The sequence below is a fragment of the Chamaea fasciata genome, unplaced genomic scaffold (assembly GCF_029207755.1).
Source record: "Chamaea fasciata isolate MVZ Bird 193981 ecotype frontalis unplaced genomic scaffold, bChaFas1.0.hap1 SCAF_1, whole genome shotgun sequence".
NCBI lineage: Eukaryota > Metazoa > Chordata > Aves > Passeriformes > Sylviidae > Chamaea > Chamaea fasciata.
This window is the reverse complement of record NW_027094086.1, coordinates 152,768,709-152,783,098: the sequence shown is the minus strand read 5'-3', so window position 1 is coordinate 152,783,098 and position 14,390 is coordinate 152,768,709. Positions and strand designations below refer to the sequence as shown.

Sequence of the window (14,390 nt, the reverse complement as noted above, 5' to 3'; positions counted from 1 at the left end):
GCGGGGAGCGAGGGCTGAGGCGGGCTCGGGTTAGTTCCGTTTAATGGATGTTCCTGCACACGTTATAAAACACGATCGGTACAAAAAGCGTCCCCTGTACAGCGCAAAGGTACAGCTGGGCGAAGGCCACCCGCGGGGGCCGGGCCGGGCTCCCGGGGGTCCCCCCGCCCCGGGCCGGCGCCGCCTCTACAATCACCGGGGGTCGAGAACGGGCGTCGCGGGCGGTTCGGGGCACAGCGGGAGGGGCCGGGCCCCGGTGCACCGGGAGGGCGGCGGAGCCGCCGGGCCGCGCTCGGGGGCCGGGGGGAGCCCCGGGCGCCGCCGCGCCCCCGGCTGTGCACGTTGGTCCCGCCGTGCCCCTGCAGGAGGGGGGCGAGGGCTCCGCCCGCTCCCACCCTGAGAAAAGCCTCCTCTGGCCCCGCGGCGGGAGGAGGAGGAGGAGGAAGGGGAGGAGGAAGGTGCTATTGCTGCAGACGGGGCGCGGGAGGGAGCCGGGCAGGGCAGCTGTGCCAGGGCACGGCAAGGGCAGCGCTGCCGGGGCCGGACCCCCGCGCCCCCTGCCCCAATAAATAACTATTTACAGCGTATAAATAAATAGGGTGGGGGCAGCTGCGGCCCCGGGCGGGCCGGGCGGGGCCCTGCCGCGCCCTAAGGCACGTGGGGGCCCAGCCGCGCCCGGGAGGGGTCGGTCCCGGCCCTCCCCCGGCACCGGGACAGCCCAGCCTGGGAGCCACCGCGCCGTCGCCGTGTCCCTCTGCATCGTGGCGCTGCCGGGGCGGCCCCGGGACCGCATGGAAGATGCTGGCCCAGGGAGAGCAGCAGGAGGGCGGCGGCCCCACCCGCCCGGTGACCGGAGTCGCTGCGGGGGCACGGATGGAGCCGGCGGCGCTGTCCCCGCTCCGGCACAGCCCCGAGTCCCGCCTCAGTCCCGCCGGCCCCTGCTCCTGCTCAGTCCAACTTCTCCAGCACCGAGGGCACGTAGACCAGGCTGAGCTCGCTGCCGAAGTTGCAGACGATGGCGGCGTTCTCCAGCACCAGGATCTGCCGCGCCGGCTGCGACTCGTTGCTCTTGCCCAGGTAGACGGTCTGGAGCAGGTCCCCGTAGCCGATGTCCCAGAAGGACACGCAGCCCTGGCCGCCCGTCACCAGCAGGTTGTCGGAGATGACGCCCAGGCTGGCGCCGCAGCCCAGCTCCTGCGGGACACGGGGCGGAGAGCTCAGCTCCGCGGGGCAGGGCCCGGCGCTGGATCCGCCCCGTTCCGAGCCTCGGCCTGGGACACGGAGCCTTTCCCAAGCTGTGGAGCTGGAACGGAGGCTGCTCAGCCTCCGAGTGCAGCAGAGCTGTCTGCAGGGGGCCTGGAAAACCCAGGAGGATCCCTAAAGGTGAGGTGGAGCTGGGCAAGGGGCTGAGCCTGGAGAAAAGGAGGATCAAGGGGAACCTGGTGGCTCTGCACAAGTCCCTGACAGGAGGGGACAGCCGGGGGGGATTTGGGATCTGCTCCCAGGGAACAGGGACAGGAGGAGAGGGAACGGCCTCAGGCTGGGCCAGGGGAGGCTCTGGGTGGGCAGCAGCAGGAATTTCCCCATGGAAAGGGTGTTTACACATTGGAAAGGGCTGCCCAGGGTAGCAGAGGAGTCCCCTGCCCTGGAAGGGTTTAAAAGCCACGTGGATGTGGCACCCGGGGACAGTCACTGGTGGCCTTGGCAGCGCAGCGGGTGGTTGGACTCTGTGGTCTCCGAGGGTTTTCCAGCCCCAGCAATTCCCGGGTTCCCGGCTCACCCTCTCCAGGGGTCCCACCTGCTGGATGGAGTAGAGCTTGATGCCCGAGCTGCGGTCCCAGATGCTGATGACGTCGTCCAGGCCGCTGCTGATGACGCAGGACGCGGTGCAGGTCAGGGAGGTGACGTCCCCGCGGTGGGCGAACATGTGGCTGACGCGGCTGCCCGTCAGCACGTCCCACAGGCAGATGGCCCCGTCCTGGCCACCGCTGGCCAGCACCATGGTCTGCAGGACACCAGGGCCACCTCACCACCAGGGTCACGCAGGGCTGCCCGCACTCCCGGTGCAGGGGGTGACACGAGTGTGGGCTGGGACCCTGTGCTGCCAGCCATGGGGATTGCCCTGCCTGTTCCCTGGGCTTGAGCAGCCTGGGGGAACAGAGCTCCTGAGGTCACTTCCATGGGGTGGGAGAGCACCTGGCGGCACACACTGGCCGGGGACTGGGAGCCCACCCTCCCTGGGGGCCCAGGCCCCATTTCAGGGCTGCTCAGCCCCACCTGGCAGTGCAGGAACAGGGATTCCCTGCTCCTAAAGGACAGAGAAGCAAGAGATCTCCAGGGAAAGAGATTGCTGAGCTCACAGTGAACCGGGGGAAAACTCTGGCCGAGACAGAGGGACCCAGGTGGGTGCCTCTGGCTGAGCCAGTGGCTCAGGGATGGGAGCAGGGACGAAGCCAGGTGTGGGCTGGGCTGTGATCTCAGGGACAGGTTCAGATATCAGCTCAGGCCCAGCAGCTGCCCCGTACCTGGTCGATGTACACGGCGGTGATGGCTCCCGAGTGGCCCTGCAGGGTGAAGAGGCAGCACGAGTCCTCCAGCCGGAACACCTGGGGCAGGACAGGCTGCAGTGAGGCTCCAGGATATCCCCAGGACACCACAGATCCCACCTGGTGCCACTGTGGCACAGCCAGAGCCTGCCCATGGTGCTGGGGGTCACAGGGGGCTGCAGCCCGGGGCAGGGCAGGTCAGGCTGGTGGGCAGTGACTGCACGGCTGAAGGAGAAGGGGACATCCCAGAACCTGGATCTGCCACTCAGGGCATGTCACAGCAACCTCATGGAATGCTCCAGTCTGGGGACACAGCAGCTGGAAAGCTGGGGAAGACCCTGGGGTGCTGGTGGATGTGACCAGCTGTGCCCAGGGGGGCAAGAGGCCAAGGGAACCTGGATTGTATCAAAACCAGTGTGGCCACAAACCAGGACAGGGACTGTCCCCTGTGCTGGCCCTGCTGAGGGGCCTCAGATCCTGGGGGCTGCTTTGGGTCCCTCACGACAGGAAGACCTGGAGGGGCTGGAGCAGGTCCAGGGAATGGAGCTGGGAAGGGGCTGGAGCCCCAGGAGGGGCTGAGGGTGCTGGGAAAGGGGCTGAGCCTGGAGAAAAGGGGGATCGGGGGGGACCTGGTGGCTCTGCACAACTCCCTGACAGGAGGGGACAGCCGGGGGAGTAGGGCTCTGCTCCTGTTGGTTCAGGTTGGATATTAGGAAAACTCCTTCATGGAAAGGCATTGGCAGGGGCTGCTCAGGGCTGTGGTGGAGTCCCCACTGCTGGAGAGATTTAAAAGCCCTGTGGTTGTGGCACTTGGGGACAGGGGTTAGTGGTGGCCTTGGCAGTGCTGGTTGGACTTGATAGCCTTGAAGAGCTTTTCCAACCTCAATGATTCCATAATTCTTTGAAGCCATTCCTAAGGCTGCAGGGTCCCACACTCAGCTCAGGGTGACACTCACTGGGCTCTGTCCTTCCAACCCCTCTGATGCCACACCCATGCAGGTGACGCAACTCCCCCTCCCCGCGTTGTCCCCTGTCCCGCTCACCCGGAGGGTGTGGTCCTGATGTCACACCCATGCAGGTGACACAACCCCTCCCCGCGTTGTCCCCTGTCCCGCTCACCCGGAGGGTGTGGTCCTGGCTGCCGGTGACCAGGCGGCCGGCGGCGGCCCTGAGCGCCGTGATGGGTTTGTGGTGAGCGCAGGCCACGCTGTGTGTCAGCTGGCAGCGCACGGCGGCCCCGCGGCACAGCTCCGGCGACGGCGGCAGGCTGCTCCTGCCCGGGCCACCTGCGGGGACACAGCGCAGCTGGGGAAGGGCACCTCGGGCTGCTGTGCCTCGGCGGGGGCTCTGGGGAGTTTGGGGCTGGGACTGCAGCGAACCCTCCGTGCCCCGGAGCACTGGAGCGAGGGTCCCAACGGGGTCAAAGAATTCCAGACTGGGTGGGGAGGGAAGAGACCTTAAAGCCCATCTGGTCCCACATCCTCCCTGCCAGGGCCAGGGACACTTCCCCCATCCAGCCTGGCCTTGGACACTTCCAGGGATCCAGGGGCAGCCACAGCTTCGGCAGGAGATTCCTTCCAGTTCCTTACCACTCTCCCAGGGAAGAATTTCTCCCTAATATCCCATGGGAATCGTCCCCCCAGTTCTGCTCCAGAAGCAAAGGAGCTCTGTGCTCTAACCAGCCACCCCCGTGGGCCAGCCTGGGCTGTGCTGTGGTTGTGCTGAGGGCTCAGGCTGTTCCCGGGGTGGCAACAAGCGAGACAAAGGAGTGAGAAGTGGAAGGAGGGAAGGGCAGTGCTGGCCCTGGGCACGGGGAGCTCCCACAGCTCAGGGTGCTTTTGGAGCACCTACCACCAAAGCTGCAGTGGGTGTGAGGAAGACTCCGCTACGAGGAGGAAGAGGGAGGAGGGGAAGGCAGGAGCCCGGGGCAGCACTGACATTCCAACAGCCGCTCACCTCGGAACTGCAGGTGGTTCAGGGACGTGTGTGTCTCCAGAGAGAAGAAATCCAAGGAGCCATTCAACCGGGCTGCCACGATCCTGAGGGAGAGGCGGGGTGTGAGGAGAGGCCCCTCCCTGAGCCCCAAACCCTGACACCCCCCGGGCCAAGCACAGAGCACCCACTCCCGGGGGAGGCGGCATGGAACTGGGCTGGGAGACTGGGCGCAGCTCCGGATGGACTGGACAAGGGCAGTGCCTCTGGAACAGCAGTGACCCAAAGGTCTCCCAGCCCTGACACCCCCTGGATATTCAGCAGCTGGCAAGACTGAGGGCTGAAGAAGTGGCTGCTGGAGCAGACCTGGAGCCAGGAGAGCTGGTGAGAGGTGGATACACAGAAGGATTAGGCTGGATATGAGGCTGGATAGCAGGAAAAGGTGGCTGGGCACTGAATGGGCTCTCCAGGGAATGGTCACAGCTCCAACCCTGCCAGAGCTCAGGTTTGGACAAAGCTCTCAGGCACAGGGTGGGGTTCTTGGGGTGTCTTGGGCAGGGCCAGGGGTTGGACTCCATGACCCCTGGGGTTCCCTTCCAGCTCAGGATATTCCATGACACTAAGGAAGAGACATCCCAGCTGAGCCTCTGCTGCCGGGAGCTGCCATGGAGGCTGGGGCTGGGGGTCTCCCAGCACTTGACAAGGAGTTACCTGTTGTTGAGGAAGACGAGGGCTGTGATGCCGGATTGTCCTTCATCATTGCTGCTGCGGAGAGTCCCCTCGATGGCATCCCAAACCTGGGGGAGAAGTGGTCACCGTGGTGACACTGGCCAGAGGAGCACTGGACACGGGGGGGGGTCTGGGATCCTGAACAGCTCCATGTGCTCTGCTTGGCCCCTGAGCTGAGCGAGCAGGGCACAGCTCCCTGTGCTGTGCTCCCAGGCTGTGTCACCTCCTGCCTCCCATCACTGCAGCCCTGCTCCTCATCTCCACCTGTTAGTGTCCCTGCTCCTCACCTCCACCTCTGTTAGCGTCCCTGCTCCTCACCTCCACCTCTGTTAGCATCCCTGCTCCTCACCTCCACCTCTGTTAGCGTCCCTGCTCCTCACCTCCACCTCTGTTAGCATCCCTGCTCCTCACCTCCACCTCTGTTAGCGTCCCTGCTCCTCACCTCCACCTCTGTTAGCATCCCTGCTCCTCACCTCCACCTCTGTTAGCGTCCCTGCTCCTCACCTCCACCTCTGTTAGCATCCCTGCTCCTCATCTCCACCTCTGTTAGCGTCCCTGCTCCTCACCTCCACCTCTGTTAGCATCCCTGCTCCTCACCTCCACCTCTGTTAGCATCCCTGCTCCTCATCTCCACCTGTTAGTGTCCCTGCTCCTCACCTCCACCCTCCCGTTACTGTGTCCCCGTTCCTCACCTCCAGCTTCCCGTTACTCCTGCCGGCCACGATGAGGTTGCCCTGCAGTTCCAGGCTCCAGACGGAGCTCTCCAGGTCCCCTCCCCAGGCGGGCAGGGCTGAGGATGCGTCACACCCCGCGCAGGCCTCGTCCCCGAGGCTGCGGTCCCCGAGGCTGCGCCGGCGGCCGCCACAGCCGCCCTCGTCGGAGCCGCAGGCCGGGGAGCGGCCGCTGCCCCCGCAGAGCCCGGCGGGGCCGTGCGGGGCCGAGAGCCCCGGGAAGTTCGTGTTCCTGCAGCTGGAGCCGCCGTGCTCCTCGTACACCTTCCCCACCAGGCTGCTGAAGTCGTATCCAGAGTCCTTGTGGCGAGCGCCCACGGCCCGCAGCCGCGGCTCCGACTCGGCCACCTTGGCGTGCTCCGAGAAGTTGGTGTCGATGAGGGAGGTGAGGTCGGGCTGGTCGCAGAACAGGGGGGGCTGCGGGGGGCCCAGCAGCCGTTTGAGCTGGTGGCTGCTCTCAAAGGAGTCCTCCAGCCCGTTCTTCCCGTCCGGGCTGGGATCCCAGCCCTCTTGGTAGTCGAAGATGCCGCTGCTGTCCCTGCGCAGCCTGCAAGGAGGGACAAAGCTCAGCCCCCTCTGCTGCGGCTGCTCCTGGGAGCACGGGGCCGAGGGGCCGTGGGGACACGGACAGGCCATACCTGGGCTTGGGGATGACGGTGAGGCAGTCGCCCGTCTGCGCGTCCCACACGCGGATCTGCCCCACCAGGCAGCAGCTCACCAGCAGCATCCCGTCGCTGGCCAGGCACTCGATGTCCTGGGGGAAAGGAAGGACAAGCGCAGCTCAGTGCGGCACTACCGAGGCCTCTGGATCCTGACCACGGCCTGCTGTGGCTGAGGAACTGCAGAGGTGATGGATTTTATGTCAGAACTGGCAGGTTTGGGAACTGAGGGACGGTGAGGACGTGGATGTCCCTGGAAGTGCCCAAGGCCAGGACAGACAGGGCTTGGAGCAAGTGGGATAGTGGGAGGTGTCCCTGCCATGGCAGGGGTGGCACTGGACGAGTTTCAAGGTTCCTTTCCGCCCAAACCACTCTGATTCTGGGATTCCAGGATCTCTGCCCGGAGACCTCAGTGTGCACTGGACTGTTCCAACAGACTCCATCTGTTTTGCCTTCCCTAAAAAACTGTCCCAGTTTGACGGCAGGATCAGGAGCAGAGATACAACTTTTCTGGGAGACACAGCACAGCATTTTAAACTCATCTGTCTGGATGAGAGCCCAAGAACTTTGTTTCATCTCAGAACAGGAAGAATCCCAGACTCATCCCGGTTGGAAAAGCTCCCCAGACCACTGAGACACATCTGTGACTGATCCCCACCTTGTCACCCAGCCCAGAGCACCGAGTGCCACATTTGGTTGTCCCTTAGACCTCAGGAATGTGGAGGAATCCCAGCGAAGCAGGGAATGGAAGCCAGAGGCGGTGACGGTGGGAATTGCAGAGAGCAAATCCCAGGCGGAGATGGGAAGGTGCTGCAGGGATTTCACACTCCAGCACCCTTTGTGTATTGATCTCCAGGCTGCACCTACCATGAGGTGTCCCCTGAGGACCAGGGGCACGATCTCGGTCTCGGGCGGGGAGTAGCCGTAGTCGTCGCAGGGCAGGTCCCCACGGCGCCGCCGGCCCGGCCCGTTCTGCCCGTAGTTCTTGGGGCACAGCACCCGGTACAGGCAGAACAGCAGCAGCACCAGCAGCATGCCTGACGCCAGCCCCAGGGCAGCCACCCTGGGGGAGACACACACACGCAGACAAGGTAAGGAGAGAAATTCCAATTTCTAATCTCTGCGTAGATTTGCGAAGTCCTGTGCCAGGGTTACTCCTGTGCTGGTGTGAATTTGACGGCTGAGAAAAGCTTTTCAACGAATTACAGAGAGTTGTTGGAAATTAATTGGGGGGGGTTATAATGGGAAAATGACAATTTCAACAAGATTTTGAGGCTTTTCAGTAAGGAAAAGTAACAAGCAACTAGGATTTTAAGAAAACACCAGCTGGGGACTGGGGTAACACAGTGTGTTCAGCACTTGCGGATTCAGGCAGGGGGTTGTGAGCCACCCTCTCTGGAGGGAGGGAAGAGTTTGATCTAACGCCCAATAAATCATTATCACACGGATAACGGATCCCTGGCAGTGTCCAAGGCCAGGCTGGACGGGGCTTGGAGCAGCCTGGGACAGGGGGAGGTGTCCCTGCCCACGGCACAGGATGAGACTGGATTAGTTTTAAGGTCCCCTCCAACCCAAGCCATTCTGGGGTTCTACGAAATCCCATTCAAAGCCCCAAATTGACTTTCTGCCCTCGTCACGCAGTGCCCAGCCCCGTGTTGCAGCAGGAGCACTAAGGGCCTCCATGCACAGCCCACTCCTGCCCTCAGCTGATGGAAAACTGCCCGGAGAGATCCCTTCCATTTCGCACTCCAGCACCCCCGAGCTGTGGCACCGAAGCTTCCTTGGTGTCCCCAGCAGAAGGATTGGCCCAGAGCAGCCCCGCGGGGCCGAGGCAGGGCCAGGGGGCAGTGGCAGGACACTTTACTTGTAGAGGGTGACATCCTGGTGGCCGCGGGGCTGCGCTGTGTGCTCGGGCTGAGCCGCCGTGTCCAGCCTGCCCGCCAGGAAGGGCTGGTACCGCGACGCCTCCTGCGGGTGCCGCACCTCCAGCGCCTCCTGCGGCTTCAGGTACAGCGTGACGGGGATGGCTGGCAGGATGCTGATGTACCTGGGGGGACAGGGACAGCAGGGAACACGCCTCAGGGTGCTTTCAGCGCAAAATTTCAGGCGCTCTGAAGTAAAGATCTCCTTGGAAATAATCTACTCTGAAGTTATTGCCCGGGTTTTAACCCTTCAAAGGGTGGAATGCAGTCCTGATGAGATCAAGTGGATCCCATGAGTTTAAGGAAGGATCTAGTTTCCTGTGCGCTGCAGGCTGGGGGGTCTCACCAAGAAGCTTCTTCAGCTCAGCTGTCTCTTCCTCACGTGTACTATTTCCATCACTTACAGATGATTGTATCAGAAAGTTGTGGAATTGCTGAGGTTGGAAAAGCCCCGATACCATCAAGTCTGACTGTTCCCCCTTGTGCTGCCAAGGCCACCACCAACCCCTGTCCCCAAGTGCCACATCCACAGGGCTTTTAAATCCCTCCAGCAATGGGGACTCCACCCCTGCCCTGGGCAGCTGAGCCACAGCTGGACAGCCCTTTCCATGAAGGAATTTTCCCAACACCCAACCTGAGCCTCCCCTGGCCCAGCCTGAGGCCGTTCCCTCTCCTCCTGTCCCTGTTCCTGGAGCAGAGCCCGACCCCCCCGGCTGTCCCCTCCTGGCAGGGACTTGTGCTGAGCCACAAGGCCCTCCCCGAGCCTCCTTTTCTTGTTTTGCAAAATTTAAAACTTCACTTCCAGGCTCAAGGAAGACACAAGACACCAAAGCACATGAAACACCCAGGAGCACAGAGAGAAACAATCCTGATTCCCAGAGGAACAGCCCTGGAGGGTTCGTGAGCTCTGCCCACCCCAGGGGACCTGCGCAGCAGCTCCTCCCAAACACAACCAGGTATGAGTCCCACACAAAGAACCAGGTTATGTGAGTCGGGAGCACCGAGGACAGAAGGAAGACAAACTCCTGGGCTCAGCTGCCCAGATGCCCGTGCCTGTGGCACTCCATGCCAGCCCACTTGCCTCTTGGCCAGGGTGATGTTGTAGTAGCTGAAGAGGGCTGGCCAGTGCCTGAAGGAAAGCTTCCTCCAGATCTCCTCGTCCTCTGCTCCCCAGGTAACCTCTGCTTCCGCTCCCAGCTCCACCTGCCCGTTCCCTCTGCCCTCGGGCCCCTGGGCCCAGGTGTGCCGGTTCTGCTCCAGCCCCGCCTTCTGCTCCCGCTGCTGCGTTCTGTTCTCCGACAGCTGGATCGGCTCCGACGGGAACACGGAGAGGTCCACCTTGGGGTCGCCAGCAGGCAGGACCCCTCCAGGAACGGGCATGGGGGGCAGACCCGCGTCCCCCAGGGGACTCTGCTCGGTGACCTGGGACGTGAGGTAGGTGCGAAGCCCGGCAGGATCCGTGTAAACCAGGATTCCGATCCAGATCACCGTCCCGGCCTGTGCAGGGTGAGCAGAGACACAGCTCCCTTCAGTGCCACCGCCCTGTCCCCTGCCTGAGCTGACCCACGGCACCCCAGCCACAGGTACCCCATGTTTCCTGCAGCCTCACTGCCAGCACTGCTCCTTGGGGAAGATCTGGAGCACTGCCCAGCACACACAGGACCTGGACACCACTTTTCTGTGATCCACGTGATGGTGAGAAGCCAACTTCTCTCCCCAAAGGCACAGCAGGAAGGGGACGTGCTGGCAGCTGGGACCAGCATGTCTGGGTTTTGGGTCCACACTAGTGCAGGACCCACTGCTCTGGGACCGTGTGGGGATTGAATTAGACTGCCAGTGCTGGCTGACTGGGCTGGGAACACAGAGCTCTCTGTAATTCCATTAGAGACACCCAAAACAGACACGGGGGGACAAGCAGGAGCAGAAGTGGTGTGGCTGCAGTAAAGAGTGAAACCTTGAGCAAAGTATCTCCTGAACACCTTTAGTGCACACGTGCAGGAACAAACTGTGACTTCTGCTTCTAAAATCACCTCCGACTCAGCCAGCCTTGGAAATCTGCTTCTGGATCCCATGGGGCAGCACCAGACTGGTGTGGGAACCAGGGCATGGAGGGGTGTCAGGCCTGGCTGCTGTGGGTGCCCAGTGGGGCGGGCAGGAGTGTCACCCTGGCTGCTGTGGGTGTCCAGTGGGGCGGGCAGGAGTGTCACCATGGCTGCTGTGGGTGCCCAGTCGGGCGGGCAGGAGTGTCACCCTGGCTGCTGTGGGTGCCCAGTGGGGCGGGCAGGAGTGTCACCCTGGCTGCTGTGGGTGTCCAGTGGGGCGGGCAGGAGTGTCACCATGGCTGCTGTGGGTGCCCAGTGGGGCGGGCAGGAGTGTCACCCTGGCTGCTGTGGGTGCCCAGTGGGGCAGGCAGGGGTGCCAGCCTGGCTGCTGCAGGTGCCTGGCTGCTGTGGGTGCCAGCCCACCCCCTGTGGGTGCCATCCCATCCCCTGTGGGTGCCCAGAGACAGGTAGGGGTGCCATCCTGTCCCCTGTGGGTGCCATCTCGTCCCCGCAGGTGCCACCCTGTCCCCGCAGGTGCCATCCCATCCCCTGCAGGTACCACCCCTCCCCCTGCAGGTGCCACCCCGTCCCCGTGGGTGCCATCTCGTCCCCGCAGGTGCCATCCCACTCCCCGCAGGTGCCACCCCATCCCCGCAGGTGCCACCCCGTCCCCGCAGGTGCCACCCCATCCCCGCAGGTGCCATCCCATCCCCTGTGGGTGCCATCCCGTCCCCGCAGGTGCCATCCCTCCCCCTGCAGCTGCCATCCCTCCCCCTGCAGGTGCCACCCCGTCCCCCACAGGTGCCATCCCGTCCCCGCAGGTGCCACCCCATCCCTGCAGGTGCCATCCCATCCCCTGTGGGTGCCAGCCCATCCCCGCAGGTGCCATCCCGTCCCCACGGGTGCCATCCCATTCCCTGTGGGTGCCATCCCTCCCCCCGCAGGTGCCATCCCGTCCCCTGTGGGTGCCAGCCCATCCCCGCAGATGCCATCCTGTCCCCACGGGTGCCATCCCATTCCCTGTGGGTGCCATCCCTCCCCCCGCAGGTGCCACCCCATCCCCGCAGGTGCCATCCCGTCCCCGCAGGTGCCATCCCTCCCCCCGCAGGTGCCATCCCTCCCCGCGCAGGTGCCACCCCATCCCAGCAGGTGCCATCCCGTCCCCGCGGGTGCCATCCCATTCCCTGTGGGTGCCATCCCTCCCCCCGCAGGTGCCACCCCATCCCCGCAGGTGCCATCCCGTCCCCGCGGGTGCCACCCCATCCCCGCAGGTGCCATCCCGTCCCCGCAGGTGCCATCCCGTCCCCGCGGGTGCCACCCCATCCCCGCAGGTGCCATCCCTCCCCCCGCAGGTGCCATCCCTCCCCCCGCAGGTGCCATCCCTCCCCCCGCAGGTGCCATCCCGTCCCCGCAGGTGCCATCCCCACGTACCATGATGAGGCGCTGCGCCAGGCGCGTGCGGGCGAAGAAGTAGATGACGCGCAGGCGCTTGGGCAGGCGCAGGTTGCGCAGCGAGGACGGCTGCAGGGTGATGGTGTGCGGGGTGTGCGGGGCCGCGGGGCGCAGCGCGGGCGGCCGCGCGCGGCACGGGGCCTTGGCCGCGGCCAGGCACGACTCGGGGGGCAGCCGCTTGTTCAGGTCAGCCAGCTGCAACACACGCAGAGAGGTGAGCGACGAGGGGTGAGGGATTCTTCCCCCAGGCTCGTGGCGGTGACCGTGTGTCCTTCCAGCCCACTCACCCCAGTTCAGCGCGTTTGGAGACTCAGGGAATCACGGAATGGTTGGGATGGAAGGGACCTTAAAGCCCACTCCCAGCCATGAGCAGGGACCTTTCGCTATCCCAGGTTGCCCTAAGCCCTGTCCAGCCTGGCCTTGGACACTGCCAGGGATCCAGGGGCAGCCACGGCTTCTCTGGGCACCCTCTGCCAGGGCCTGCCCACCCTCACAGAGAAGTTTCTTCCTAATATCCAGTGTAAACCTTCTCTCTGTCAGTTTGAAGATGTTCCCCCTTAACCTGTCCAAAGTCTCTCTCCATCTTTCTTGTGGGCTCCCTTCAGGTCCTGGAAGGCCTCAGGTAGGTCTCTAAGCTTTCCTTCTCCAGGCTGTATAATCCCAGTTCTCTCATAGCAGAGCTGCTCCATCCCTCTAATCAACTGGATGTCTCCTCTGGATTTGCTCCCATAGCTCCCTGTCCTTCCTACAAGTGTCTTTTCCCTCCAATGTTCTGTTCCCAGTCCCAAGCAAGTACAGAACCGAACTTTAACAGCTCAGCACAAGAGGAAATAGCCTCAAATTGACCAGGGAAAGCTTAGGTTAAATATTAGGAAAAATTTCTCTCTGGAATGGGCTGTCCAGCCCTGGAGTCCCCATCCCCAGGGGGATTTAACAGCCATGTGGATGTGGCACCTGGGGACAGCAGTGACCACAGTGGTGGTGCTGGGGAATGATTCGACTCCATGACCTTAAAGGCCTTTCCCAGCCTCAGCGAATTTGTGGTTCTGTTCTTTTCCTCTTTAGGGAGTGAGACAGCGGGGCCGTGCCCCCCTTTCCCCCCGTGCCCACCTCCATGCGGCGGATGTCGATGGACAGCACCGTGGTGAAGAAGAACATCTGCAGGAAGAAGTCTGACACCAGCCCCACCACGGCGAAGAGGCAGAACTCCTGCAGATGGGACACAGGGATTAGCTCCCATTTCAGCAGAGTTTTACTGACAAACCCTGTCATCCAGCTCTTGTGTTGGCTGCGAGTTCAGCGCTGGACGAGTCCACACGAGAACCCAAGGATATTTATTCTAATTCACATCCTTTGTTCTTTTTGGCCACAATCCATCAAAACCCTGGGATTCTGCTCTGCGGGACAGGATGAGAGGAAAAGGCCTCAGGTTGTGCCAGGGGAGATTTAGGTTACAAATTGGGGAAATTTTCTTCCCCAAAAGGGGCTATTAGGCACTGGAACTGCCCAGGGCAGGGGTGGAGTCCCCGTGCCTAGAGGGATTTAACAGCTCTGTGGCTGTGGCACTTGGGGACATGGGTTTGTGGTGGCCTTGGCAGTGCTGGGGAACAGCTGGACTGGATGGTCTCCAAGGCTTTTCCAAGGCAGACAATTCCCTGACTCGGTGATCCTGCTGCCTCCCTGCAGTGCCTCAGGCTGAGTCCTGCCTGCCCAGAGCAGCCCCACTCACCTGGATGGCCGGGACCAGGGTGAAGTATCCGATGAGGATGATCCCCAGCTCCGTTGCCATGTTCTTCATGATGGACCAGCTCTCATTGCTCAGGCCTGGGGAAGGGCAAGGACAGGTCAGGGGAGCCTCTTCACTGTGCCACACTCGAGCACAGCAAAAGGAGCTGCATTTCCCCTCTTTAAAACCAGGAATCTACAGGAAACAGGCCAAAAAGGCCCTTCCAGGCTAAAATCCCCCACTGCAAAGGCCCATTGAAGTTCTGAGCCCCGTTTCCCACCTAGGATCCAAACCACTTGTATTTTTAAAACTAAAATCAGCATTGCTCTAGAATCCCTTCTCCCTGATGTTTAGAAACAGCTTTGATGATTGCAAACCCCATTTATCCATGGTGTGAGCACACTCAAATCCTTCCACAGGCACGGAGCATTTATAGAAAGAGAAAAGATAATTTTGTCACACACTCAGGGGAATTTTGTAGGAGCTGTGCTCTGCACTTGTGGTATCCATGACCTGAGGACAGCGCTCAGTATCCACACCAGAAGACCCAGCTCTCCCCTACTAATATTTCTTCATATTTATTTAACCTGTTTCAGTCAACAATCCCAAAAAGCTGTGCCCACAGCAACAGTATTATGTTCTTGGAATTGC

General features: G+C 62.4%; 1 protein-coding gene across 2 annotated transcripts in view; it reads right to left on the bottom strand.

Moving 5' to 3' along the window:
• Window positions 1-25: 25 nt before the first annotated feature.
• Window positions 26-14,390, bottom strand: part of SCAP (SREBF chaperone) — a 47,715-nt gene continuing 33,350 nt past the window's right edge. For both annotated transcript variants that reach the window (XM_066202380.1, XM_066202389.1), the window contains exons 10-23: window positions 13,743-13,837; window positions 13,124-13,222; window positions 11,993-12,208; window positions 9,601-10,016; window positions 8,462-8,644; window positions 7,465-7,660; window positions 6,577-6,692; window positions 5,900-6,485; window positions 5,190-5,275; window positions 4,503-4,585; window positions 3,666-3,832; window positions 2,526-2,606; window positions 1,799-2,005; window positions 26-1,194 (exon numbers count right to left, since the gene is read on the bottom strand). In XM_066202380.1, the coding sequence (XP_066058477.1) occupies window positions 949-1,194; window positions 1,799-2,005; window positions 2,526-2,606; window positions 3,666-3,832; window positions 4,503-4,585; window positions 5,190-5,275; window positions 5,900-6,485; window positions 6,577-6,692; window positions 7,465-7,660; window positions 8,462-8,644; window positions 9,601-10,016; window positions 11,993-12,208; window positions 13,124-13,222; window positions 13,743-13,837 (2,777 nt within the window). In that variant the 3' untranslated portion in view covers window positions 26-948. The remainder of the gene's footprint in view (window positions 1,195-1,798; window positions 2,006-2,525; window positions 2,607-3,665; window positions 3,833-4,502; window positions 4,586-5,189; window positions 5,276-5,899; window positions 6,486-6,576; window positions 6,693-7,464; window positions 7,661-8,461; window positions 8,645-9,600; window positions 10,017-11,992; window positions 12,209-13,123; window positions 13,223-13,742; window positions 13,838-14,390) is intronic.